The following is a 25885-nucleotide window of genomic DNA, read 5'->3' on the forward strand; positions in this document are numbered from 1 at the left end:
TTTGGAGTTTAGCTCCCTGCTTAATCTTTCTTTTGCACATTTTTTTTCCTTCTTAGATGAAGCAATTCACTAAGGCCCATTTGCATAAGGTTCAGTAAAAATCGGAAATGCTCACTTTTCCCATTTCCTCACATATTTATTCTCCATTTTAAAGGTTTGTCCTACCTTTGCTTTTTTGTAACAGCACATTCTTTAGCTTTGAACTGTAGTGAAACTTTAACCCTTGTTCTATCTTAGATGACCCCACCCTTCCATTGACGTGTTCTCCCTACCATGACAAAGGTGGATAAAGGTGGAAAGATTTCATGTAATCCATGGACACCAGTGAAGATCACAAATCATTGAAGAAAAAAGGTTTAGCGCACTGTCTAGTGGGTCTAGATGACCCAACTCACTCCCAATGTTAAAATGCCTAGGATAGCACAAGGGTTGACCGACACGGATGACTTTTTTTTTTTGGTTGACTGAATATTAGAAAACACAAAAAGAGAAAAGGAATTAAATAAAAATGTCTACTCTATTAATGTTTATATTTATTGTCATACTGGAAACAAACCACACTTTCAGAGGTGTGGTTTCTTTTACACAAGAGCATTTACACAACAGTTGTTTCCCTTCATCTCACGCTTCACAGCAAACTCACAACATGCAGTACAAACCTCATCCAAAGAGGAGTATTATGGGCAACTGTACTGAAACTTTATGTTAAAAAAAAGAAAGTACAGACTCATAAGTCAAATAATGTGATGAGAATGGAATGCAGACACACTGTGCTAATGAAAAAAATCGAATTACAAAACACAAATCTGACTAAGATTAACAAATGAAATAAGAAAAGAGTGCAGCCTTAGATGCACAAATACTAATTAAGTTCAAATCAGTAAAAGACATGTTGTGACTCTGCTTGGCTGCTTTGTGCCATCTAAAATTGGTTCTAAATAACTAAATTAAAAAATGTTCCATCACAATATTCACAAGAAAAAAAATGGTTCAAGATAAGTATTGCTACTGGGAGTTTTGTAATGTTTTACGTAAAGTAGCTGCCAGTTTTTGCAACCGTGTTTAGATTTGCATTTGCCACCCTCCTTAAAAAAAATCAGATCAGTCTCCTGCCTCATTTCACAACTTTTTCATGACAAATCCTGGATGTTTTTACATTGAAATGATCAAACAAACCACTTTGCAGACATTAGGGGGAAAAAATGAACCCTAAAAATGGTGGTAAACATTCCTGCACTGGCTTTTGGTGTGATTATAACCATCAGAGGAACAGTTTCTGTTGTTCTTGTGAAAGTGTTATCTGTTTTTCTGAAAGTCAGTCCCAAGTGCACAGCGTTGGTGAACACGCATGTGCTCCGTGACACGGTACTGACGGGAGAAAGTCATGGGGCAGAAAGGGCATGAAAAGGGCCGCACACCCAGGTGGCTCCGTACGTGTCGATTTAGAGAGCCTCGCTGGCTGAAGGAGCGATCACAGAGGGAGCACTGAAAAAGGTGGTGAGCGGGAGACAAGGCACTGGCTGGCTTCTCAGCTGGCGTGCTTGCTGACAAGCTGGAAGATACACATGCAGTCAGGGTTGGTGGAACGGAGGTTTGAACACAGCTGGGCACAATCAGACTTGAACAGGTCGACACCAGCCTTGAGCTGATATTCTCGTCCTCATTAAGTTTGGAAACCTCCGTCATGTTATCTCCTTGAGGTGTCTGAGACTCATTGCTGCTTTGATCTTTAGTCAAAGATTCAAAGCTTTCATTCTGAAAGTTGGAGCATTTGTGGATGAGTTTCAGTTTAGCCCCTCCAGTTGATAATGCTTCATTGCTTTGATCTTTGTGGTCACTCACACTGGAAGCAGCATCCTTCATTCCTTTTCCATTCATCTCCAGAACCTTACCAGGTTTTGTATTTGTATCCAATAAAAAATCCTGCTGAGAATTCTCTGCATCAAAGTGCTGCTTCAAGGAATTCTGACCTGAAATGTAAAGAACATCAGCCTCATACCCATCACTCACGTCATCTGACTGATCCGAGTGGTCACATGTAAAATCACATGTAAAACCACAGGTTTTGGGAAGTACATCCATTTCTTCTTGTGGGCGAGAATAAAACAAATACCTCTGATTAGACTGACAAAATTCAGATCCCTTTTCTTCTGGTCTAGTTAAGTGTACAGTCTGAGAGGCAGATCCTTTTTCCTGCTCGGAGGGATTATCCGAGTCCAACCCGGTGGTGGAAACCACTGGACACACATCCAGACTGTGTCTCCTGATTTCCACAGCTTTAAGGTTCCTGTTGGAGTCATAATCATGTCTAGAAATTATGTCATTTCTGGTTTTTTGATTTCCAGTAGCTGTTTCTGAGTTACAACCATATGGATCATAACTGCCTTCCTTTGTATCCCTCTCTGTGAGACACCTGCTGGAGTAACAGTGCTCATTTCGTACTTCCATCTCAAGACAAGACTTACTTTCGACATCTGAATCCTTTCTTGGGTGCCGAGCTGAACTGTTCCAATGTGACTGCTCTTCTGTTGCAGTTGTCAAAGAGACTTCATCATTGTCATGGATGTCTAAATGTTGATGTTTGGAAGGGAAATCGCCAAAATCCTCATCAGTTTTGTGCTTTATTCCTTGTTTCAAAACTGTCTTTACTGAAGCCAAATAGTCCCTGTGAAATTTTGGGTTGAGCTGCAGTAAATCAGAATGATTGTGAAGATCATCACTGCCTGTATTGGTTGAAAAACCTCCCACTGCCTGATCTTTCGCAACAGTGTTGTTGAAATCCTGATCAGCAACAAGAGGGTTGGTTCTTCTGATGTTCTTTTCATTGTGTATGTTCTGCTGCTTCTGTGCTCCATCGTGATCTCGATGTTTACCATTAACGCATCCTTCTGAGCGTGCACTAGTTGAGTGTGAGACAGGCACTTTGCTGCTGGTTACTGGGAAGTAAGGAGATGAAGGTGAATCGGCCAGGTGGAGAACATCCGCTCTGCTGCTGTGGCAGATGACAGGAACTGCACCATAGCAAGGATGTGACACTGAAGAACTGATCCACTTATCAGAGGTTTTCAGCAAGTCTTTATCTGGGGTCCTCTTAAAGACCTCTGATTTAATTCCGCCATTGCAAGAGATATTTTGTGGTAAATCCTTTGATTTTATGTCACTTTTTTGGCTGCAATCATTAAACATCTCCACATAGTTGCGGGTACTTGTTTCTTTGGGTCCTCTAAGAGATACAGTGGGGGCTGATGGTTGATGATCACTGCAAATCCTCAGAACTTCCATTGGAGTGTTTTTACTATCTTTGCATCGATTTATTTTCTCTCTGTGCCAAAAACCTCCATCGCTCGCAACATTCCCTTCAGCCTTTTTCCAAGCTGCTGTTAGAGCCTCCTGCAGTTCATTCATCTGCAGATAGCCGGCAGCAGTGAGCAGCATGGAGTACTGCTCTTGCTTGTGAGAGTCTGGCAAAACTCCAGTGTAAATGTAATCAAGAAGATGAGCCAGTACAGAATCTGATAGACACTGATCTTGCAGTTCCACCAGGACACCAGCAGAGGACACTATAGATGCTAATACTGGACTCGAGGCTGCTAGAAGACACCTGAAAACACAGAGAAACATGTGAGGTAAAATAAACACTAACATGTGAGTCAGTTCCAATGATTGTGTTGCATTTGTGGAATGATTGTATGTTGTTCTAACTTGTAAACCACTTTTACTATCCTTACCTGTGTGCTGGGTAAAGGTGACCTGGGCTTTGTTTCTGTTTGAGCACACAATCACAAAACTGAGCCTGTTCTCTCTGAAGATTCAGATGTTTCAGCACTGATGCTGCATGGAGGCCAACACGTGGTGCACAGGGTGCCACCTGGAGAGTCAAATTACAAAAAACAAGGCAATAAAAAGCATTAGTTTCCATCTCAAATTTGATAATTGCCTTTATTTATGAATGTATTCGCTCTGTAAATTTAATTTTAAAAGTGCATATTCTATAAATGTTTAAGAATCTTAAAGAGGATCATAACTCTGTTTACAAAAAATGCATGAGTCATGCATAAAGTCATTAAATATTAGGTACCCTGTAGAAACATGACATGGTAACGTGATCACTGAAGTTTTCATTTTCATTAAACTGACAAGCAATTAAATGGCACTGTACTGCAATTAATAAGTATTAAAAATTAAATTCATCCAGTTTGATTGATAAAAGGGGTCCAAATCAACAAAAACTTGTCATGATGCTTTTAAAGCATGTTGGTGACAGTTAATGAAAGATGCTAAACAGTCAAAAGTCCATGATTGCAATAGTTTCTCAAAGATTTTATTGGTTTGCAGCTCATAGAATCTCGTTTTTGTTGCATAGAATCTCTGCCTTATAAGAACTAGATTGTCATGCTGAGTGTTTGATGCTACCCACACCCCATATTTTAAATTTATCCAAAAGAAAAGTGTAAAAAGATAAATGGATTTGGTAGTTAAGTGTTATTTAGATATCAACAATTACAAAATAAAATGCATTGTTTTAGGATTAGTTAAAATCAACACCAATCTAATGAAAAGTCTATGAGTGTTTTTTAACATGAAAAAAGCACCTAAATCACACAGTCAAAACAACTGTGTTAAGAATAAATCTTATTTCTTACCTCCATACTTGACAAGAAAAATTCAAATCCCCTGTTGTCCTCCGAGTTCAGTAGGCAAATGGTCCTTTCTGAAGCTCGATGAATGGATATATAGAACTAGTTTTCTATCTATGCACACAGTCTCATTCGGAAAACAATCACACGCTTTTCATATTGGGAGCAACACATGACGTATGGGGTCAGCTGCTGAAAAAGAGGGCTGGCCACTGACGTCAGAATCTCCATTGCCTGTTATGGAGGGGGACTGACCCCAGCTGGCTCTGGGCGTTTGAGAGAACACAGAACTACAACAGGCAGATCTGGTATTCCTGCTAACATCAGTAGAGGATTGTACCGTTAAGTTTTTTGTATTACACAAAAAAGAAAAGCAATTCTGATCGTTTATTGCAGTTCGGAGCACAATATTATCCACTAATGTAATGAAAGTCAGAGAATTTTGTTGAATTCCCTGTAAGACAGAGATCAGTCATGAATGAAACCTGCAATACCTTCAAAAGATCTCATAGTTTTTGTGTCTTGTATGTGCACCAAAACAAAAAAAGTTCTCATGGAGCTGCTAACAAACCTGACCTAAATATACTTCCCAATAAGTGTCCTCTTTTTTTTAATAAAAAATAAGTAAAATCGAATTTATCAAAGCATGCAGCATGATAAGTGTGAACAGTAATAAGCGTGAAAGAACATCAGTTCTATCAGCTTTACTTCTACAGAGAAGGCTCTCCAGTGTCTGGAGCTGACGCTTTGTTGACATCTCCATACTCGGTCTTTTCTCCACCCTTCCAACCATGTGCATGTCACGCCTTTCCGTCTCAGTGGCACTCTAATGTTACAGCAGAGTTTCCCTCCCTCACATAAGAGCAATACGTGTGCCCTGACATCCGTGTAATGGAAATGCCTTCACCCCTGTACACAGTTTTCCTTTGAGGTTCATTTAAATATGTTAATAAATTGTTATAAACTCTTTGTGAATAAAAAAAAGTATAGGAACATGCAGAAAAAAATTATTACTAAAATGTTTTATTGTTTTCAAAATGTAATTCCTCTTTGTACGTTTGCCAGCTAATAATTGAAACCAAGTTCGGTTCTTATTGAAATTGTCTCAGCAATATTTGAAAACAAAACGAATTGAGCTATGAATAGTTCTATAAATTTAGATGACACATTTGCATTGAAATCCCTGTTATACATCCCTAAGAAGTAATTCATGTCTACTTTCAGTCTAAACTATCCATAGAACTATGCAGAAACTAAGTACGCATTTCTTAGAAACCCTAGTTTCACAACTAGATGTGGCATCTACAAAAGGATCAGTTTCCTTTTTTTCAGCAGAATCCTGGCCACCTAATCCTACGGTCAAAAATACAACTTCCACTGTGCGATGGTGAGCCTTCAGTTCTTCTTCAGGATTGTCTGCCATCGCCCGATTTTTTGAAAATTGTTGGTGTGGTCATGATTGTAGACGGTGGGAGTCAGGCAGAAACCGGGTGGCCACATGGTGGTGGCAGCCGGATAACCAGTGTGCAGCAGCTCTGTGTGTAAATGTCTCTGGACGGCTGTCCTCCATAACAAGTACCACTGGTCACCATCCGCCAAGTAGCCCGGGGGTATTTCAACTGTCTATTTAACATACTGTGTTAAACAACACTGTGCTGCAACCACGGCCTCACCCAACAACTTCTTCCTTTTCACCTTTCTTGTGGTTGTTGCTCTACTTCTATGAGTAGCCCAGCAAGCACAATGTTCTGCCTTCTTTTCATTCTTGTCAGCATCAACCTCAATTCGTCAACACACAGGTCTTGGAGTTGCTGAGGTGCCATCAACGCCATGATGGGTTTTATGCAGCATCAATGCCGTCTCCTAATTTATACGCAGGACCCCTAGTGGCCGGGATCGCCAGTTTGATGTCTAGTTATCGGCGGGCCCCTGCCCCATGTCAACAGCCCTCGTAGGGTGCTGTTGTTGATTTCTAAAAATCGGACAGTGGCAGTGGAATGGCTGCACGGGGCACAGGGCCTGAAATTGGGGAATCAACTATCAGCCAATTGTCGCACTGCTGCCTTCCTGCCAACTGTCGGTCACTGGACTGCCACAGCGCAAACTTGAAAAGTGCCTGGGCAGCTACTGACCAATGTCAAAAAATCGTCCAGTCGCCGTAAAACTTATCTCATACAACATCAACAAAAAATAAAACATTGCTTGAGTTCTAGAAAAGAGTTGCACTGTGCCTTCCAAGCATTGACATTGAAGGAAAGAAATGCTGACACAACCAAACCAACTGCATGCAGCAGACTGTTACCCAGCCCTGCATGCAGGTGAGGAATACTTGATACCTGAGGCTTTGAACCCTCTGCATTAGAAACATGCTATATTAGAACCAGGTCATTTCAGGGCATGGGAGGGAGGGGGACGGTTGCACAACCATAGATTTTTTTGCTTCTGTACCAGGCTCTTTGTAAACATAAAACATTATGTGCTTTTAGCCAATAAGCTAAAGATAGTTTATTATATGCTTTAATAGAAAGAACAGACTTGTTCCAAGGGACACAGATTCCAGCAGCTGGCAGCTCAGTGACCCAAAGCTATTTATTCATGTTCAGTTTGGATTCTGGCCACAGCAAGCTGGCACATCCTTATGGATCTAAGAAAAACGTAAGCGTCCAACTTTATTGGTCGAGACTACTGTCAGGTGGGATGACTGTCAGTACGACCCTAAATTTAATTCTATATTTAACTGAAAGCCACTGGAAGGATTTAAGAATTGGAGCTATGCAGTCGCTCCCTCACAGAGTACCACATGGAAGCTCGCACACATAGTAATGTAGAGTGTTTCCATTCAGTCAGTATGTTGGGACATAGCTCACGTACTGTACCATGCAGAGGGAAAAGACTCCTATTGTCACAGATACAGCTGCATCTCGTGGAGACAGCATGTTCCGGGACTGTCACTGTGGATGCTCCAGGAAACGTGAGACTTAAACGCAAACTTACATAAAAAGAGGCAAAAAAGGAATGAAGTAATGCTGATTGTTTGTCCTTTAGAAAAATGTATTTAACATACAAAGTGTGGATGTTTCTTGTTTTTTGAGGGAAATGGAGCAAAGAATTAATGTTTAACCCCAGAGAACCCAGGAAAAGTTATTTAAAATATTCATTCTGATATTTTAGAAATAATTTCAAGGCCTCTCTTTTTGTTTTGTTACTAAAACAGGTCTATCTGTGAAAGCTATAACAGGAAGTGTCATTAAAACCAGGCCTACAAACTGTTTTTTTTTTTTTTATTTAACTTTTATGTTACCAGGAGGTCCCATTGAGAGGAGATCTCTTTTTTAAAGGGGAGACTTGGGCCAAAAAGCATTATCACAATAATAAAATATTCACACATTTACACAGTATGAGATGTCTGTTGGTTGAAACAGAAACAAAATGATGGAACTTAAATCTGTTTTTTTACAGCTTCAAGGCTTTGGCCGCACCAAGTATCATATTAATTATGAAGTGTTCAGAATATTAGTATTTATTACAATGAAAACTGGCTGACATTAAAGTCTGAGAAAATGTTTTCAGAATTGTTTCCAGTCCAGTGAAGAAGATTTTTAAATGCTTAGAAGCGTAAAAGCATCTTCACATGAGAGATTCCGACTTGAGAGTGACGAAGTGTGTAGATTTGACTGGTTTGGACTTCAAATCCTGATGATTTTAGAACTTTGCTGAGTTTGTGCAGGTAAATACTGCACTGATCTATTTAAACTGATTTGCAAAGACTTGTGGGTAGTTTTTGAGAAAAAAGAACACAAATTTTGTTGGGTTTATCTGGTATTTTAATTCACGATGATTCACAAATTACAAAGCTTCTGATTTACCAACAAACACTCAGAACTCCAAAAGGAAAGCTAAAACTTCCTTCATTTTCAGATGTAGGTGTTGGAAACTTGACCTCTGACCCATCTCCTGGGGGAGCGGCAGTCACCGAGCTGATCCAGACAAATAGATCAGCTCAGTAACACACCACAAGGAGAGTGTAAAGAATTGGAAATTTGCTCCAAGTCAGGAAAAACATCACTTTTGGAAGAGATTGGTTCAAACTTTACAAATTACAAGAAAACATTAGTATTTTTTTTTCTCTGTCATCTCTGTTGTTCAGAAATGTTAAAAATTCTTCACCCACAAATTTGCATCATGTTTCCAAACAAATATTACATCTGGAAGATAGAATAAAAATCACAACATGGAATTCAATTGTCCTTAAAAAATGCGTTTTTGAAAATACAGTTTACCCAATAATACTACGGTAGTTTTCTTGTGTTTGGGATTAAACCCTCAGGTACTTCTCAATACATATAGAATTACTATCCACTCACTTGGTAGATTAAAGAACAACTCAGTACGCCATCATTTCAGAACTTCAACCACTGTCGATGATCTCCCAAATCATTCGAGTTAGAACGCTGAGGAGTGTTTTGACTTTCTGCAACAAAGACAAACACATAAAAATGTAAATCATTCAGTGGTTTATTACTTAATTATTGCAGTGCAACAAGTAAAAATACTGTTTTCTTCTTGCGTTGGTGCAAAAACCTTTGCCGTCTTTGGCTGCAGTGGAGCCTCGCTTCTAAAACAAAGCTATTCGATCAGGGTGCCAACAGTAACACAACTAATCCTTTAAATAAAGATTCAGATTGAATCAGAGAACAAATCTCGAGACCAATCGCACATCTCGTTCTTGTGACATTCATCAACCGCCTCCTCATTAACAGCCTCGTCAGAGTTTCCCGTTTGTCCCACAAGACTATGAGGAGATGTTAATAAGAGAGTTCTTTTACAATCATCTCTGTCTTCCTGAGACCTTTTCAAAGTAAAACAACTGCTTCCTTTTTCAATAAACCGTCTTCCTATTGGCATCGCATTTAGCTGTGACTTAGCAGCAGGAGTGGGGACAATAATTCCATCCTCTTCATCACAAACAGCCTTTCTTGAGTCCAGGTTTGGAGTTCTTCTCCGCTGTCCAAGCAGAAAGGAGTAAAGCTCTTTTTTTCTCAGCCTTCTTTCTGGGGTTTGTCTGTTGGATGAAAAGCTCTGTGTGATGTTTTCCTTTGTGCACTCATCTTGTCCTTTCCTGAGAGGGTGCCAAAGTGGCGGCAGCACTTTTACTTTCATGACAGGAGTTGACTGAGAAGGAGGAACAAAGTCAAAATCTTCTGGTACTCGAGTATTGAAACTGTTTCTTGATTTCCCACTACTTTGTTTCTTGTTGAGAGGTGATAAGTTAGTGACATTTATGAGTTTCTTACTCATGGGGGACTGGTCCATCGCACAAACAAGCATGCAGGCATCTGCTGCTGTTCCAACGGTAACAGCAGGTGCATCCGTGTCCACTCTGCTCATAAATGAGCCACTGAACAGGTCAGCTGAGCAGTTGTAGCTGTCCTTTTCAAAAGATAAATGAGCTTCTTGATCATCATCATCATCATCATCACACTCATGGGAATAAATAGCTTTGAATTTATTAGCGTTTGGGCATTTTTCGGACACCTGATCAGAGAAATCGGATCCATTGACTCCTTTTAAAGTAGATACTTTGGTGACATCCAGTAAAAATGAGCATTTGCCTCTGGTTTGAGAAGCAGAAGATTCTCCTGGATAACCTTTTGTCTCCCGAGCAGTTTTTTCTGGTTGTTTTGGAAAGTTGCTTTTAAAATCCAACCCTGTCTCACCAATTATAGCATCTCTGCTTTCTTGACATAAAAACACATCAAGACTCTCAGAAAAAGGACAATCCTCCCAAGCTAATGAGTTCGGAGAACATGGTTCTGTGTGCTGCTGTTCTATGAAAAACTCATTTTGGGACAGGCTGCAATTTCTGATGTCAGGCTGGGGGGGGGTGGACCAAGTGTTCGCATTGAAGCTGTTTTCAAAATCATCTCGAACAGAAAAGCTTGGATGTCGAGCAAAGTAAGAAGTTCTATCAAAGCTCTCCTCATCTTTTTGGTTCTTCACATCGACTCTCTGGGCAAGGTGCGGTCCTGTGCCGTCGTCCGTCTGTCTGGCCGCCACATGTTTGTTATCTGGAGCGCCACAGGGTTCCTCCTGCTCTGCTGACGAGGTCACGAGCCCAAGGGATTGCTCCCATGGTGGGGTGAATGTGAGGGTGCTGTCTTGGTCTTCTAATCTGGAAAAGAACGAGTGAATGCCCATCAAGTGATGACATAAAAGTGGTTTGTTAATAGAGTTACAATAATGTTATTACCTTAGGCGTGACTGGGAGAGAAGACCAGAGAGAGAGAAAGGGGCGTTCTCGCTGCTACTTGGATCAGGTTCAGTAATTAGCAGAGGAGCTGTAGCTGGAAGTCTTTTTCTAAGATTACAACACTGAGGTTCTGAGGCGTTCTGAAGAAGAACCTGATAATAAGTGACCACGGTGCAGCCTGCCGGAGCCCCAGGTGTGGGGGGGAGCATCTGACTGGCAACAAACTGAGCTCTATCTCCCCTGTTGAAGCCATCCGAGGGCGGCCTTTGGCACCAAGGTTCATTTCCTGTTTCGGTGAACTAGAAAAAAAAAAAAAAAGTACTGATATCAGCCTTTGTTAAAAAACTAACATTCATGTTGTAAGATTCAATATTTTATGATTTGATAATTTGATAATATTTAGTGAATAGAGATACAGCAAAGGGATTAAAAATTTTCAAAGCTCAGTCTTTAAGTTCAGCATAGTGGGAAAAAAAAAAGGTTTTCCAATCAAAACAGACTATTTTTATTTTACTGAAGATGTGAAGGAGCACATCTCAGGGCAGATACCCTAACATTTGATTCAGCAAGAACACAAACAATACAGTGGGTCAGTTGGTACCTGGCTGCAGAGAAAAAAAATTGATTTGATTTGAAATAGTTTATTTCAAGCAATCAAATACGAATATTACACACAAAAAACTCACAATCATCAGTTATACATTCATACAATAACATTTCAAACTTAGGATGATTAGACATTAATAAATATTGCTTGAAAGGAAGTAGAAGGAAGCAAATTTATATAATCCCACCCCTGTTCCAACGTAACCATTTAATTACATGATTTATTATTATCCGGTTCCTAACTTTATCAGACAGAATTAAGAATCCTTAGGTATCAATAAAGCACATGACAAAGATGAATTACTTAATTAATATATAAAAAATAGACATAACTTTTTTAGAAATCAACATGGTAAATGCAGATCAGCTATCTAAATGCAGATTATGTTAATAATCTTTATTAGATTATAGATTATTAGATTATGTTAATTAAAATCATGTATATGATTAAAAAATAATACTATATCAGTAAAATAGACATAACACTGTTTCAAAAATCGTCATAGCATACATTGATCAAGTATCAAAAGTAAAATAATATGTGCAAATTATGTTTCATTTAGAAAAATCATGAATTAATTTTTGGAGCAACTGAAGTAATATAATAAGAAATCAATCATTTTAACCATATTCAATAATTGATTACCGGTAAGCATTATTTTTTATTATAAGGTAATGCTGGGAAATAAAAAAGGGTCCATATTCTGTCAAATGTCCAAGGTTGGTATTCCTTCTGCTGATTGACAGCCGTTCTTCTGGTTTTAACATTATTTATATAAGTTCTCTTCGCTGTTATGTCTGCAGACATTAAAAACATGACCTACATGTTTCCCATTTTATCTATAATCTGATTCTGAAGGAAGTTTTATTTTGGAAAACTACTGGGTTCTCTCCACCATATCTATCAAGTCACTCTGTCACGTGTCAAAAACCCACCCACGCCTTTCTTCATATGGCTGCATTGACTGCTAAATTGAAAACCCCCAAGCTAGCAAAGTTAACTAAAAATAATTAAAATTTCTTTTCATAGAAAAGATCCAGAGATTAAACAGAAGATCTTTCCACTTCAAAGAAAAAAAAGCTGCATTTCACAGACAAAAACCAGGAGTCTTTACTCCAAATATGGATTTATTGTGACTGTTGTTCCCATAGACCATAATAATAATGCATTACATTCAGAGGATGCTGCTAATAAAGTTGCTAAATGGTGGATTCACATCTTTGACTTTTTTTTTTGTATCTATGTTCCGCACTCAAGAGTGACGTTTGCATCCAATTTTTTAATCTTTCTTTATGGTTTCTATACAAAATTGAGTGTGCACATAAAGTTTAAAGCAGCTACTGCTATTTTACAAAAGATGTAGAAAAATAAAAGTTAAGGGATACTGGAAGCTAAAAAAAAATTAAACATCAGACTTGTACAGGCCAGTCTGTGAAAATATTGTCTGACATGAAACTGGTCTGTGGCTAGAAAAAGGCTGGGAACCACTGATCTAAAGAACATTAAAAAAAAAGGCTACTTCCCTTTAATTGTATGTGCCCTTTGACCTTTCTTTGCACAATATTTAAAAATTAAGGGTTAAATTAAATAAATGAGAAAATACATGCATGGTATTACCTTCAAACCAAAGAGGAAGTACTGGCCAATGAAGCAGTCTTTAACTGCCTTCAAAAGCAATGTTGATCTAGTCGGTTGATCAAGGGGTCCATCCAGGTTTTCAACCAACCTGTGATATAAACGCCAATAAATCAACGACAAATGCCCCCCTCTAATTGAATGCAGCAATATTATCCCATGACTAAACATTTGGGGGAAATCCTTTGCATGAAGCCTCGTTCCATTTATGTAGGATTGATTGCTCTGGACTCACCTCTGTAATCCATTTGCATGAATACCAAAGAATCTGTTAAGGCTGTTTCCAAACACTGTTACACCAAATATGCTTCCATCCCGAGCGACACTCAACGACAGGCGATATCTGTGATCAACTTGGTCTTTGTGACACCAATAACCACATTTAGAGCACCGAAATCTGAGGATGACAAGAGAACGAAGTCTCAAAGTGAAGCTCAAGGGGGGGAAATAAAGTACTGTTTGTCTGCTACTTCTACTACTGCCCTGCTCAAAGCTCACATATAAAGTTTTGGTACTTTACCTTCTCGCGTCCTCTTTTTCAGCATGAATTCTTGAAAAACAGCCTTTACAACAGGGGTAAAACACACACGAGTCTTGTAGTGAAAGTACAGCACAGCTTAAAAGAGCCCGTCTGATGGACATTTCATCATGGATCAACAACTTGCTAACTGTTAGCCTTAGCTAATATTAACATCCGGAACATAATTTTTCAGAGCACCGATTAAGGGACCTTCTTCAACACTTTATATTCAAAAACATACAATTACAAAATAATATTTGACTATAATTATATTTAAAACCTATTCGCTATTCCTACCGAAGAGGGGTAATGGTACATACAGGGGCGCTTAATTTTAAAAACAACTACTTCTTCGTCTTCAATATTCTCGCCTTTAAAATTGTACCAGGGGGAAACTACCGCCACCACGTGGACAACAGAGGTGATGCAGCATACAAGGATTTAAAATATCTATAGAAAACATTTCGAACACACAAAGAACTGTTAAAATAACAACAAAAACGGGGAAAGCTCAAAACAAAAACAAAAAAACCGCAATAAAATTGCCATTTTATACCACTCACATTTTACTTTATTTTAACAGTTCTTTGCCATGACATATATTCATATGTCATGGCTTTTATGCAAAGTTTAAATATAAATCAATTAACATACAACTTATATAATCATTATAAACTAACCCTTAATAAAGACAACTTTAAGGTTTAAACCAGGAGTTAAGGCTTTGGAAGTAACACTTCAATATTTTCAACATTAATAATGACTATTTTAATTTTACGTTTTTCCTTTAAAATGCTGACACTTGGTAAATGTACGTATGCTTTAATTTTTTCGTTTATATCAAAACTACCTCTGATCATCTCCTGCTCGTTTGGTGTTTTTTTTTTTTTTTTTATGACTCAACACTGATGATGTGACAAAATCAGTGCCAGGCTAAGCTCAGCTGATCACATTCCAGCTCTGTTCCTGCAACACAGATTGTCTAGAGTTCCAGCGGTGTACTCGCTGTCCTGCTTCCATATTTACTCGAACATGTAACATAAGTTTCATCTTGTTCTCAACTTCTTTACTCACAGATCCAGAACATAGTCATCGTGGCTGCTATTTTTAGCCCTTTGGCATGAGTTTGTGTGCACTCATCCCCACAGGCCGGCAAAAAACACACACTGCAGCTCTACTGCTGCCAGAGGTAGTGCCAGGACGCAATATGATTCAACTGGACAGAGGAGCGTCCAGGAGACGCAGTGCTGGCTATTAATTCAGCATGCCCAGCTTTACTGTGGGTGGAGAGGTGTGTTACACGTCTCTGCCTTCAACTGCATGCCAGGGTTTTGACAGCACTAGTAAGTCACTTAATCACCTGAAGCTGAAATTTCAAGCATTTAACTGCACAGCGGGAGAGAGCTTTTAGGGTCCCAAGCAGAGACTTTTGACTGTGCTGCTGCTGGATTTGTCACAGAAGAAACCTGTCTGACAACAGGTGTCAGTGAAGATTCACAGACATCCAAGTCATGTTGCTCCAGGAGTCTGTTCTTTGGACCAAATGGACTTTGTAGGTTGGGTCTTTCACCACTCATTCAAATAGTCTCCTCGCTATTAAAGGTCATTATGTGCACAAAAAGGTTAAACAACTGCATATTGTGACAAAATACAAACCTTAATGGTCTAGTGCTCATTAGAATGGTTGACTAATGTGGATCTTCTGTCACTGCCATCCTTTTGGGGAGGAGTTCTTTAATCATAGTAGAGACCGTCCAGACCACAAAGATCTGATTCTCCTTCCCTGTTTTGTCTTTTGGGTGGACTGTCTCCGAATATATTTTTTTTCCACTATGAAAACTGGCCGTTTTATCTCAGCTCTTTAAAAGCTTGATGAAAGATTGCCCCCTTGTGGATCATGGAGATAATGCAGTTAAAATGAGTCATCTGAAGAACATTTTTAGGCATAAAACAAGTTTCTGAAATGCCTAATAGGCAGGTAATTCTAAATTATAGAAGCAAAAAAGTTTAAATTATGTTACAAAAGTGCAGACATAACTTATTTTTAACAACTATTTTTTTAAATTTGCTGAGCCACAAAAATTGAAAAAAGTTCCCTCTGAGTGCGTGTTGGTCCAGCCAGTAAACGTTTAGCGTGGTGAAATCTGCTATAGCTGTTGCTGGGGCTTCAGCTGTCATCGAACAGCAAAATCAGCGAGAAGCTGCAGGAGACTATCTTCTAAATATGCTTTATTAATTTTATGATTATTATTAAGGGCCTGCTCGTTCATATTTTTTTTTTATATCCGTTCGGTAAGGGCTTTTTTCTTCGCTGCAAGGTTCCGAAAGACGGGTTAGCATTAGGCTAATATGTGCTAAAAACATTTGCTGGGGAGCTACTTTGCCACACATTTACCAGAGAACTTTTTGAAAATGAAATGACAAATACTATTTTCTTTATTATTTTAATTAATGGACAGAATAAGTGGTGTTGAATTAGAAAAGGAAAAATTTGAAAATGAAAAACCATTTCTGGTTTTGACTTTTATTTTTATTTATGCTTAGGCTTCCATATTATCCAAAAGGTATGGGCCTACATTTTTTTTTTTTTTTTTTTTAACTTGTCCTGTCCAACAGCTAGGCAGGCATATGAGAGCTGAGGGCCTCTTGTGTTGGACATATTTTACTTTAACAAGAGGGGGATGGGATTACATTTCTGCCATTAATTGAAAGGGCGTAAATACAACTGAGCCGGCCAGTGACGTGCGGTGAGGTTAATGGCTGGTGAGGCACTGACGTCATCAGTCAGATTTACAAACATGTGAACCATACTGAGTAACTTATTCACCATTTGATTGACAGCAGTTAACGTGTTTTGTTTAAAATATCATTTCAACATGTTTTTTCATATACAAACTGCAGCATAGAAAAAAGCACAAACCTTATTATCGTCTTACCTTTACTTTTAAATAAAGTCCATACGCCGCTCCTTCTGAAAAAAATGACTTGCCGCTTGCTATCATTTATTCTATTATTTTTCAGCTTCATTAGTTCAGGGCTCACCGGCGCCCCCTAACATGAGGCACGAGAACTGCTGGCCTCACCCAGCGGCTTTTTTGCCGGGGTTTAGCACTCAGCACAAGAAACACGTCCCTCACATACAGTTATTTATAAAAACAAACACTGTACACCGTATACATCTGCTAAATTATGTAAACTCAGCTCATATAGTACAAGTGATTGAACCGACGTACAGAGAGACAGCAGTACCGTCTGACTGCATAGGTATTGCGCAATCCAAGGTGAGGCTCAGCGGGCTGGTGCCTCATCGCACGTCACTTCTTAGTATCTGAACGGCAAATGCGGAAATTCAGCGATTTTAAAAAGAAAAAACACCCAAAAATGGTACATTTAAATGGAAAATGACGGCAAAGCACAAATTACTGATTAAATATAATAATTGAATTTATTTTTTCTCTTTTCTTCCCATAATGACAGGTGAGGCACAGCCTCACCTGCCTCTCCTGACTGCACGTCACTGGAGCGGGCGTATTTAGGAACTGAGTGAGTGAAACTTACAACAGCGCTGGCGCAATTCTAACTAAGCGACCCTGTATTTTACAATTGCATGGCTGCAATCCTAACTGAGCAGTGATCTTGCTCGGTCAGATCCTTATTGCGCTCTCACCTGGATTTACTGTGCAGTCAGATCCTTTTTGCGCGCTCACATGGATTTACGCTCAGTGTTAAGGGGGCGTTTTTGTCACTTGTGGGGCGGTGTTCAGGGGTGTGTTTGTCACTTGGGGGCAGGAACCTTTCTGGTTGATCTGATTGGCTAAAATTTGCATGTCAAGCAGCGGGGCGGGACTTTCATTTTGGGTCTTTAATAGAAAAGGAACGGCGGCTGTAACGTGGATTAAAAGCATTAAAACAGTAACAAATGCAGTGAATTTTACATGAGAAAAAATTACAGCACAAAAAAACCCACTCCACTTTCTTACCTTGGTTTTGGGTCGTTGGTTAAACGTCACATCCGCCGTTTTTTTCTATGAATGCCTCTAGGGGGGGGGACAAGTTTTACACAAAGAGCTGACATTTCTAACTGTGATAGTCAAAGAGCCACACCACACACTGACCTGCCAGACACATACACAAACACACAATTAAAGCCATGTTATCTCCCATAACCCCCTCCTCTCCTTAAAATACAACAGCCCTGGATTAAACGGCGGCGTTTCAGTTTTGAGCGTTTTTTCTGTATTTAACGTTAACACATACCGGTGAAACGTGCATGCTGGTGTGTGTTTAAAAAAGGCAGCGAGCGCAAAACTGAGTTAGTTGTGATTTATTTTTTCAGTAATCAATCAGCATATAAAATCCATCAATTAAGTCCTCATCTTCTGCATCTGAAACAGCTGGGCTACATTTCTATCAAACACGCCGGCTTCCCTTTCCTCATCATCAGAGTCCATCTCGTTGCCGTGCGGCTCCAAAGAACAGTGAAAGCAGACACCTCAGGCCAAGTTTAAGTCCTGCAGTCCCAAAGTGTGGCGTAACTCGCCGGCGCTGCGTCCCGGTAAGGGGGGAGGATGGACAGCTTTTCACTGTTATCTCTGCTGGAGGTTGCTGCGCTGAGCCTCGAGTCGATCTTCCAACGCAGGCAACCTCCTTTTCCGCGGAAACTCAGCTGCTGCTGCGTCTTCTTGTCTTGTCGGAGTTGGTTTTCCAGCGTCTTCACTTGCGAACCATGGATTCATTATTTTAAATTCTCTGGCAGCTGAGGTTCGATAAGTAGAAAGATCTTCACAGATTCGGACTTCCTGCTTCAATAACTCTTCTGATAAACGTTCAAATGTGTCAGCAAGTATCTCAATCTTTTTGCATTAACACAGAGAGTGAACCCGAAGGCATTTCTAAAGAAAAAAAATCGTTTTTATTGCCTTTTAATCAGAATTGTTCGCTTAAATGCAGACATGCAGCAGCCGGCTGCCAAGGGACTGTCAACAAAGTGCAACCTCTGTGAACTGTGAAACACCATTCTGTAAAAATCAATAATCTCACCAAAAATAATAAATGTCTATATTTATATGAACTGGTAATGAAGACTCGTCAGCATATTCGTGTTAGAATAAATATTTTGGAGGAAAGTCCATTGTAACTGCCGTTGCAGTTACATTCGGATATCTTGGGGAGCAGGAACCGTCTTTACGCGTGCTTCAGAAAAAAGGGTCGTTGTTCTTCCTTTTGATGGCATTTATTTTCTTGAACGGTAAAAATATAAAGTACAAACCACAAAAATACTCAAAAGCATGAATACTTCCTTACTGTAAAAATAACATGTTCTAAACACAGTTTAAGCACGGTCTAAGATTAATGTGCTGCCATGCTTCCCAAGTTTAAATCCAAAAGCCAATGCCAATAAAAGACACGGCGGCTCCCAAAATGCACCTAACCAATAGGAAGCCGGAACAGCTGCACGGCCAAGGAATGACAGGCACATGCATGCATAAAATCTAATAAATGACCTAAATTCAGCCAAATGGCTCCAACATACCTGCCCCTAATTGACTAGCACTTTGGCTATCAATTACCAAATTAAACATAGGAGGAGCCATTTAAAACAACAGTTAGTAGCACGATACAAACCTATAAAACAATATGAGTTTAAACTTAAACGTAAACTCCATTAAAACTTAACTTTAGCTCAAATGTGTTCAGTACTATGTACAAGGTACTACATAAACATTCATTTCTCAAAACAGTCACTGATGTTCTTCTTTCTTCTTATATTTCTTATAGTGCCTCTTCCAGCAGACAAATCTTGCTTATTGGTCTCTCCAGTTCATTTGTTAGTGTCTTTACACGAACACTTCTGACTGCTCCTTTCGGATCTGGCATAACTTTAGTTATTCTTCCAAGCAGCCATGAACCTCTTGGGGCTGTTGAGTCCACAATGAGAACGATGTCACCGGTCTTGAAATTCTTTCTTATCACAGTCAACTTTTGTCTTTGTTGCAAAAGGGGTAAGTATTCATGTGTCCATCTGCTCCAGAAGAGATCCGCCATAAACTGAATCTGCCTCCAACGGCGACGAGCATAGTTGTCATCTTTTGAAAAGACACCAGGTGGTATATTTGGCTGTGTCTTCATTAGTAGCAGGTGATTAGGAGTCAGAGCCTCCAAGTCCTTAGGATCATCCGAGAGTGATGTTAAAGGCCTGTCGTTGATTATACTTTCCACTTCACAGAAAAGCGTCTGCAATCCTTCATCATCCAACGTTTGCTGACTTAACAGCGCATTCATCACTTTTCTGACAGTTCGTATTTGGCGTTCCCATACTCCTCCATGATGGGATGCTGCAGGTGTGTTGAATATCCGTGAAATTCCCTTTTTCATCATGGTGCTGTGGATTTTGGAATGGTCCAGTTCCTGTAGTGACCTCTTCAACTCCTTTTCTGCTCCAGTGAAATGTGTCTTATTGTCTGAAATATTTTCGTCCCAAGCCTTCTTCCCCTCACACAACTCTCTGAGAAGAAGTTTTGCAGTCAGAATGAAGGGTGCTAGGAATCCAAGGGGGTCGTATGCCAAACTTATAACTGATAAGATTCCTCTTCTGGTACACGGTTAGTCCTGAACATCGAATTTAACTTTGAAAGTGTCCAATTCTGTGTTCCACTCTATGCCTAATGCTCTCTCAGTAGGCAACTGGTCATTGTTTAGGTCCAGGTCTTTTACTTCTGAAGCTCTATCCTCTTCAGGGATTGACATTAACAATGCTCTTGAGTTGCTTGTCCACTTTGTAAGGCGAAAACCTCCACTGAGACATAATGATGTCAAACTGCTTGCAAGAGCAATTGCCTTTTCATCAGAAGACACAGATGTTAAACAGTCATATACGTACAAGTTGCTCAATATGGTCTCAATTGCCTCAGGCAAAGCGTTTTCTCTTGCATCTTCAGCTGTTCTTCTCAGTGCAGATGATGCACAGCTTAGGGAGGAAGTTGCCCCAAACAGGTGAACACGCATTCTGTATTCTGCTGGTTCCAACTTCAAATCACCGCCTGGTTACCATAGAAACCTCAGCAGATCGGAATCCTCCTCAGGTATGTTAACCTGATAAAACATGGCTTCTATGTCTGCCATCATGCCGATGTTTCTTTTCTGAACCTTGTCACTACTCCAATGAGAGTGTTTGTAAGGTCAGGACCTTGGAGCAGCTGGTTGTTTAGTGATACTCCTTGAAATGAGGCAGTGTAGTCAAACACAACTCTCAACTTCCTTTTCTTTGGGTGTTGTATGCCATGGTGAGGAATAAACCATATTCTTTCATCATGACGACGGAGTTGATTTTCAGGTACTTTGGTGGCATATCCCTTGTCTAGAAGATCGTTCATAAATTTTTTGTAATCCTCATGAAATTCAGGATTTCTTTGAAGCTTTCTTTTCAGACTTACAAGGCGCTGCTCTGCCAGACATTTGTTGTCAGGCATTCTCAAATCTTTGTCTTTTAAAGGGAGTGCAATGCAATAATGACCATCAACCTTTTGTGTTGAAGTACTCACTGATTCAAGGAACTGAAGATCTTCTTGTGACATCTCAGGCTTATCATCAAACCTTTTCTCCGGAAAGTCAGCATTTTACATTTTGGTAAGTAAGTCCTCCACCTTTGAGACTGTGATTTGATTGACAGAGTGTCTCATTGACTCTTGATGGGTTGGAAAACTTCTGAGTGGTCCGTTGATGACCCAACCTAAAGCCGTTTTCACTGCATATGAACCATTATTTTGACTTTTGATGACCCGATGTGGCTCCATTGCTCTAAATACATCATTGCCGATTGGCAAACCAATTTCCGCTTCAATGTGAGATAAATGAACCTCATGCAAATGAGGCCATTGATTCACATCCTTTTGCAAGGGTATGTTTCCCTTTTTCACTGGCATGATCGGTTGAATAAAGACTCGTGGCAGGTCTATGTACTTTTTCTTCTTCCAGGCCAGAAACTTCAAGATCTGAGATGATGTGTGTAGTAACCTTCTTCTCTGCCCCCATGGTAGTGAGTAAGAGATCTGCTTTCTTCCCACGAACATTAAGGTGTCTCATCACATCATCTGTGCAGAAAGTTGCTGTACTTCCTTGATCCAGAAATGCATACACTTGGATTGTCTTGTCACTCTTTTTGGACTTGAGCTTAACCGGCACTATTGGAAGAATAGTTTCTCCGTCACCTGCCCCAGTGTTTCCTCTGCTTTCATTTGCAGTCTCAACAAAAACATTTGTAGCCTCATTGATCACTCCTGTTGGACTTGATCCTTTATTTTCAGTCATTGCTGGAGATTCCTTTTGCATATGTAAGATGCTCGGGTGTTTGAATGAACATTCCTTACATTGCATTCGTTTGCGACAGTTTTTACTCAAATGTCCAGTGCTGAGGCAACCAAAGCAAAGTCCTTTTGTGATCAAGAATTGAATTCTGTCTATGATTCTGAGCTTTGATTTCTCTACACACCTCCAATGCATGATTATTTTTACAATACATGCATGGACTGTGAAAAGCATCAGAGATGACTGGGTCAGAGTTCTTTTCTCTTTGTTGTTGACTTTCACTGTGTTCTTTGGTCAAAGAAGTTCTTGTCACAAAGGTTTTTGAATTGCTTTTCGTAAAAGGTTTTGGTTTTCCTTTTGATTTTGAGCCACTGTCCAAAATGTTTCCAAACAATGGATCGTTACTGATCTTAGCTTGCCATGTAATGAACTCTACTAGATCAGAAAATCTGGCTCTCTTTCCTCTTCTTGTTTGAATGTCGTATGCTTGACCTTTCCACTTTTCCTTTAACTTGAAGGGAAGTTTTGAGAGCATAGTCTTCATGTTACTTGGATTGTCCATTTCATTCATAAACTCAATATCAGTCATGGTGTTTCGACATCCTACAAGGAAAAGAGCATAAGCTTGCAAAGCCTTTCTGTCCTCTGTTTTTATCTGAGGCCAATCCAAAGCTTTCTTTATGTAGGCAGTTGCTATTTGAAGCTCATTTCCATAGTGTTGTTGAAGAAGTTTTCTTGCTTCTTTGTAACCTTTGTCTGGTTCCATGTGTTCACAGCTGCGTACAAGGTTTCGAGGTTCTCCAACAGTGAACTGCTGCAGATAATGCAACCTGTCTTGATGACTGTTAGTCTTGCCTTCAATAACTTGTTCAAATGATCTGATGAAAGAACAATAGTTCAACGGATCTCCTGAGAATACTGGAACATCCCTTTGAGGAAGCTGTGACATCATTTGCTGTTTGGCAAGCATTTCAGTTATGTCATTTTGTCGCTGTATTATTTTGCGAATGTCATCAGATGCAACAGCAGGTGCTACAGGTGGTACAGGGCTTAACTGGCAGCTCTATGCAAGGAATTTCCATGCTCATTATAGAAAGTCTGTGGAATTCGATATTGGCTCATAGAAGGAGAGATGGTCTCTGAATATCTCTTTTCTTGATAACTGATTCTTTGAGTATCTGCTATGTCATTTATGACACTGTGGAATTTCTCATGTTGCTCCTTTGTGACATCTTGAGCCTCTTCATAATCTGCATAGACCTTTATTTGAGCTTCTGTTGCAGTTATTTTGGCATCCAACTCTAACTGCTCTTTTTGTGCTTTCAAGCGGGTTTCTTCCATTTCAATTTCTTGTCTTTTTTTCTTAAGAAACACAGCATGAGCTCGCAGTTCTTCACATTTGGCTTCCAGCTTTAAGCGAGCAGAGCTTGTAGTACTAGACACTTGTGTAGATTCACTGTAAACTGAGCTAATCTTTTTGGCTCCGGAAGTGGAAGAAAGCACTGCTGAAATGCTATCGCTGGGTTGCATCTTCACATTCAACATCACATTCCTTATTTCCACTCATCAAGCTATCTCCAAGCCAATCTCCTGTTTCACAAATGAAATCTTTCAACTCTTCATTATTTGGCAAAAACCAGTCTTTCTGATCTTCATCTGCCTAGTCCTCATGAAGAAGTGGCAATATTTCTGCATTGAGCTTTCCAAATTCTTCAAAAAACCTTTTGAAAACAAATAATGTTTCGTCCTTTATAAGCTGAGCTGCAATTTGTCTTTCTTTAGTTCTTATATTTCTTTTTTCTTACGAATGAGCTGACCCGGCTTTCTCTTTCTTTCTTTTTTAAGCCTTTCACATTTTTCTTCTGCTGCCTTTGGAGTGAGCTTTGGCGCCCTCCGGAGGCCATCACGCGCATCATGCATTGTTACGGTGTCTCCAATTAACGGCAATTATGGCTCAAATTGTCGTCTTTTCTTGAAACAGTAGCTGTTCTCACATATGTCAGCTTAAACTTCATCCTTGAGAGTTTTAGCAAGAGCACTCATCCAGTCACTGAAACGTCTTGCTGTGCGGCTTCAGGCTTATTGCATTGGTTGGCTCATTACTCACGTAAGTCTTGTGCGATGCTTCAACGCGGTGACAGTGGCGCCTCCAGAAATTGTTCATGGGGGTGGCCGGTAGGGGGCCACATTAAATCTTGGGGTGGCAAACAAAAACCCTGACCCATATTTTTAAAATTCATTGTACTAAACGTAGTAAAACAACCTTTAGAAAATCAACAGAAAGTTAAATGCCTACTGATACTTTGTAGAACATTAACTTTTAGTAGATACTACTATAGATTCTAGTAGATATCATCAGATCAGTGTTTTTCAACCTTTTTGAGCCACGGCACACTTTAACCTTGACAAAAATCCTGTCTGTATGATCTGCAGCCCCTCCACAATCTCACATGCATTTTTGTGATAATTGTGGTAGAAAAAGATGGAAGTTGCTGCTGTTTTTTGCTGCAGATTTAAAAAACGTTTGTTTCAAGACGTTAAGAGGAGAGATGCCGAGATGCTGTCACTTTAACCCAATGCATCATGGGAGATGTAGTGATGGCAGACAGACTAGCGCCTCTGAGCTTCTTTGTTTTTTTCTCTTGTTACACGGTCTAACACCGGATTCTGTTGAAAGCTACACCGCTAAAGACGAGTTTTAGCTGGTATTTTTGTTAGAACTGAGAGACTTTATGAGCTTAATCGAATCAAGGGTGCGAAAACTTTAACCACTTTTGATTGGTCAGACTGAGGACATGTGATTAAGCCTCCAAGAATGATTGGTGGAGACAGTAAAAGGGGCGGGACATTTCAGAAAACAGTTAATACTGGAGTTAAATCGCGGTACCGTCATTCTTATCAAAATGTCTTTAATAGAATCAAACAAACACTAAGAAAAAAGTATGTTACGATTTCTCATATTCCTAACTTCTCAGTGTTTTATCAGGGTTTGTTTGGATGAACACAGAGCTGAAATCCTGGAGATGGTAAATGTTTTTATTGCCCTCATTAGTCAGTTAATGAGGGCAATTTCCCACGGCACACCTGACCACACTGGTTGAAAAACACTGCATTAGTAGATACTACTTTACTGATATAATTTTATTTGTTTTGTTTCTATTTCATGCTTTGGTCTGTCTGCTTGGGGTGTTCGACTTTTGACTGGGATAAATCTATAATGAACAAAAATTGAAATCAGTTGTTTTGAAATAAAAATAACAATACCCTTCCATGGTAATTATTAATTATTTCTGTAGACATTTCTTTTCAGGCTAATAAACAAACAGTTTTATTAATAGGGCAACATAATTCTAACTTCACCAGTTGGTCCAGGAACAGGTGGAGCCCCTTTAGCTGAGTTCTGCCTTGCTTCTCTGACCAATGATGCTGACTGTCCCTCATCTGATGCAGTCTCATCTTTGTCTTCCTCATTCTCTTCTGTCATTCATGCTGGCTGAAGATCATGCTGCTCTCTCATCTTCTTCCTCCTCACTACTCCTCTGTTGTTCCCCTACAATCTCTTTCCTTCCTTCTGATGTACTTTTCTTCTTAAAATAAGAATATATGTTGAATTTCTCTTCATTCTCTGAAAATTGACATATACAAGCATCAACTATTGACTATAGGTAACTCTGTGGAAACAGGACAAAAACACATCAAAATGTTGCTGTAACACAACAACCAATAGTGCCATGAAATGAGAGGCGCATGTGACAGGGACATCCTTTTTTACGTATTTTTAAAAAGTAATGGCACATCCACCACTGTTAATGATGTGGCGTATTTGCACCAAGTATTTGCACACAATAAAGATCAGGTGATCTAAAGAACAGTAAACAGATTGTTAAAAGACCCCACAGAAAATAGGTAACAGGCATGAAAAGAAATGTAGT

At 39.6% G+C, this 25885-nt stretch overlaps 2 protein-coding genes and 1 non-coding gene across 3 annotated transcripts in view; 1 reads left to right on the forward strand and 2 right to left on the reverse strand.

Moving 5' to 3' along the window:
• Positions 1-520: 520 nt before the first annotated feature.
• On the reverse strand, positions 521-4816 carry LOC110013471 (uncharacterized). The gene is made up of 3 exons (XR_013655167.1): positions 4644-4816; positions 3729-3868; positions 521-3601 (listed from the first exon to the last, which is right to left on the reverse strand). It is a non-coding gene; the product is annotated as an uncharacterized LOC110013471 (transcript).
• Positions 4817-7449: 2633 nt separating this feature from the next.
• LOC111947159 (uncharacterized) overlaps positions 7450-25885 on the forward strand; it is a 30107-nt gene continuing 11671 nt past the window's right edge. The window contains exon 1 of the mRNA XM_023953557.2: positions 7450-7608. The gene's annotated coding sequence lies outside the window, so the exon portion shown is untranslated. The remainder of the gene's footprint in view (positions 7609-25885) is intronic.
• ddias (DNA damage-induced apoptosis suppressor) lies at positions 8439-14072 on the reverse strand. Its single transcript, XM_020699755.3, has 5 exons — positions 13650-14072; positions 13365-13526; positions 13112-13220; positions 10888-11186; positions 8439-10809 (listed from the first exon to the last, which is right to left on the reverse strand). The coding sequence occupies exons 1-5, from the start codon at positions 13769-13771 to the stop codon at positions 9315-9317; spliced, it is 2187 nt and encodes a 728-aa protein (XP_020555414.1). The 5' UTR covers positions 13772-14072; the 3' UTR covers positions 8439-9314.

Source organism: Oryzias latipes, chromosome 3 (genome assembly GCF_053564925.1).
Source record: "Oryzias latipes strain Hd-rR chromosome 3, Olatipes_Hd-rR_3.1".
NCBI lineage: Eukaryota > Metazoa > Chordata > Actinopteri > Beloniformes > Adrianichthyidae > Oryzias > Oryzias latipes.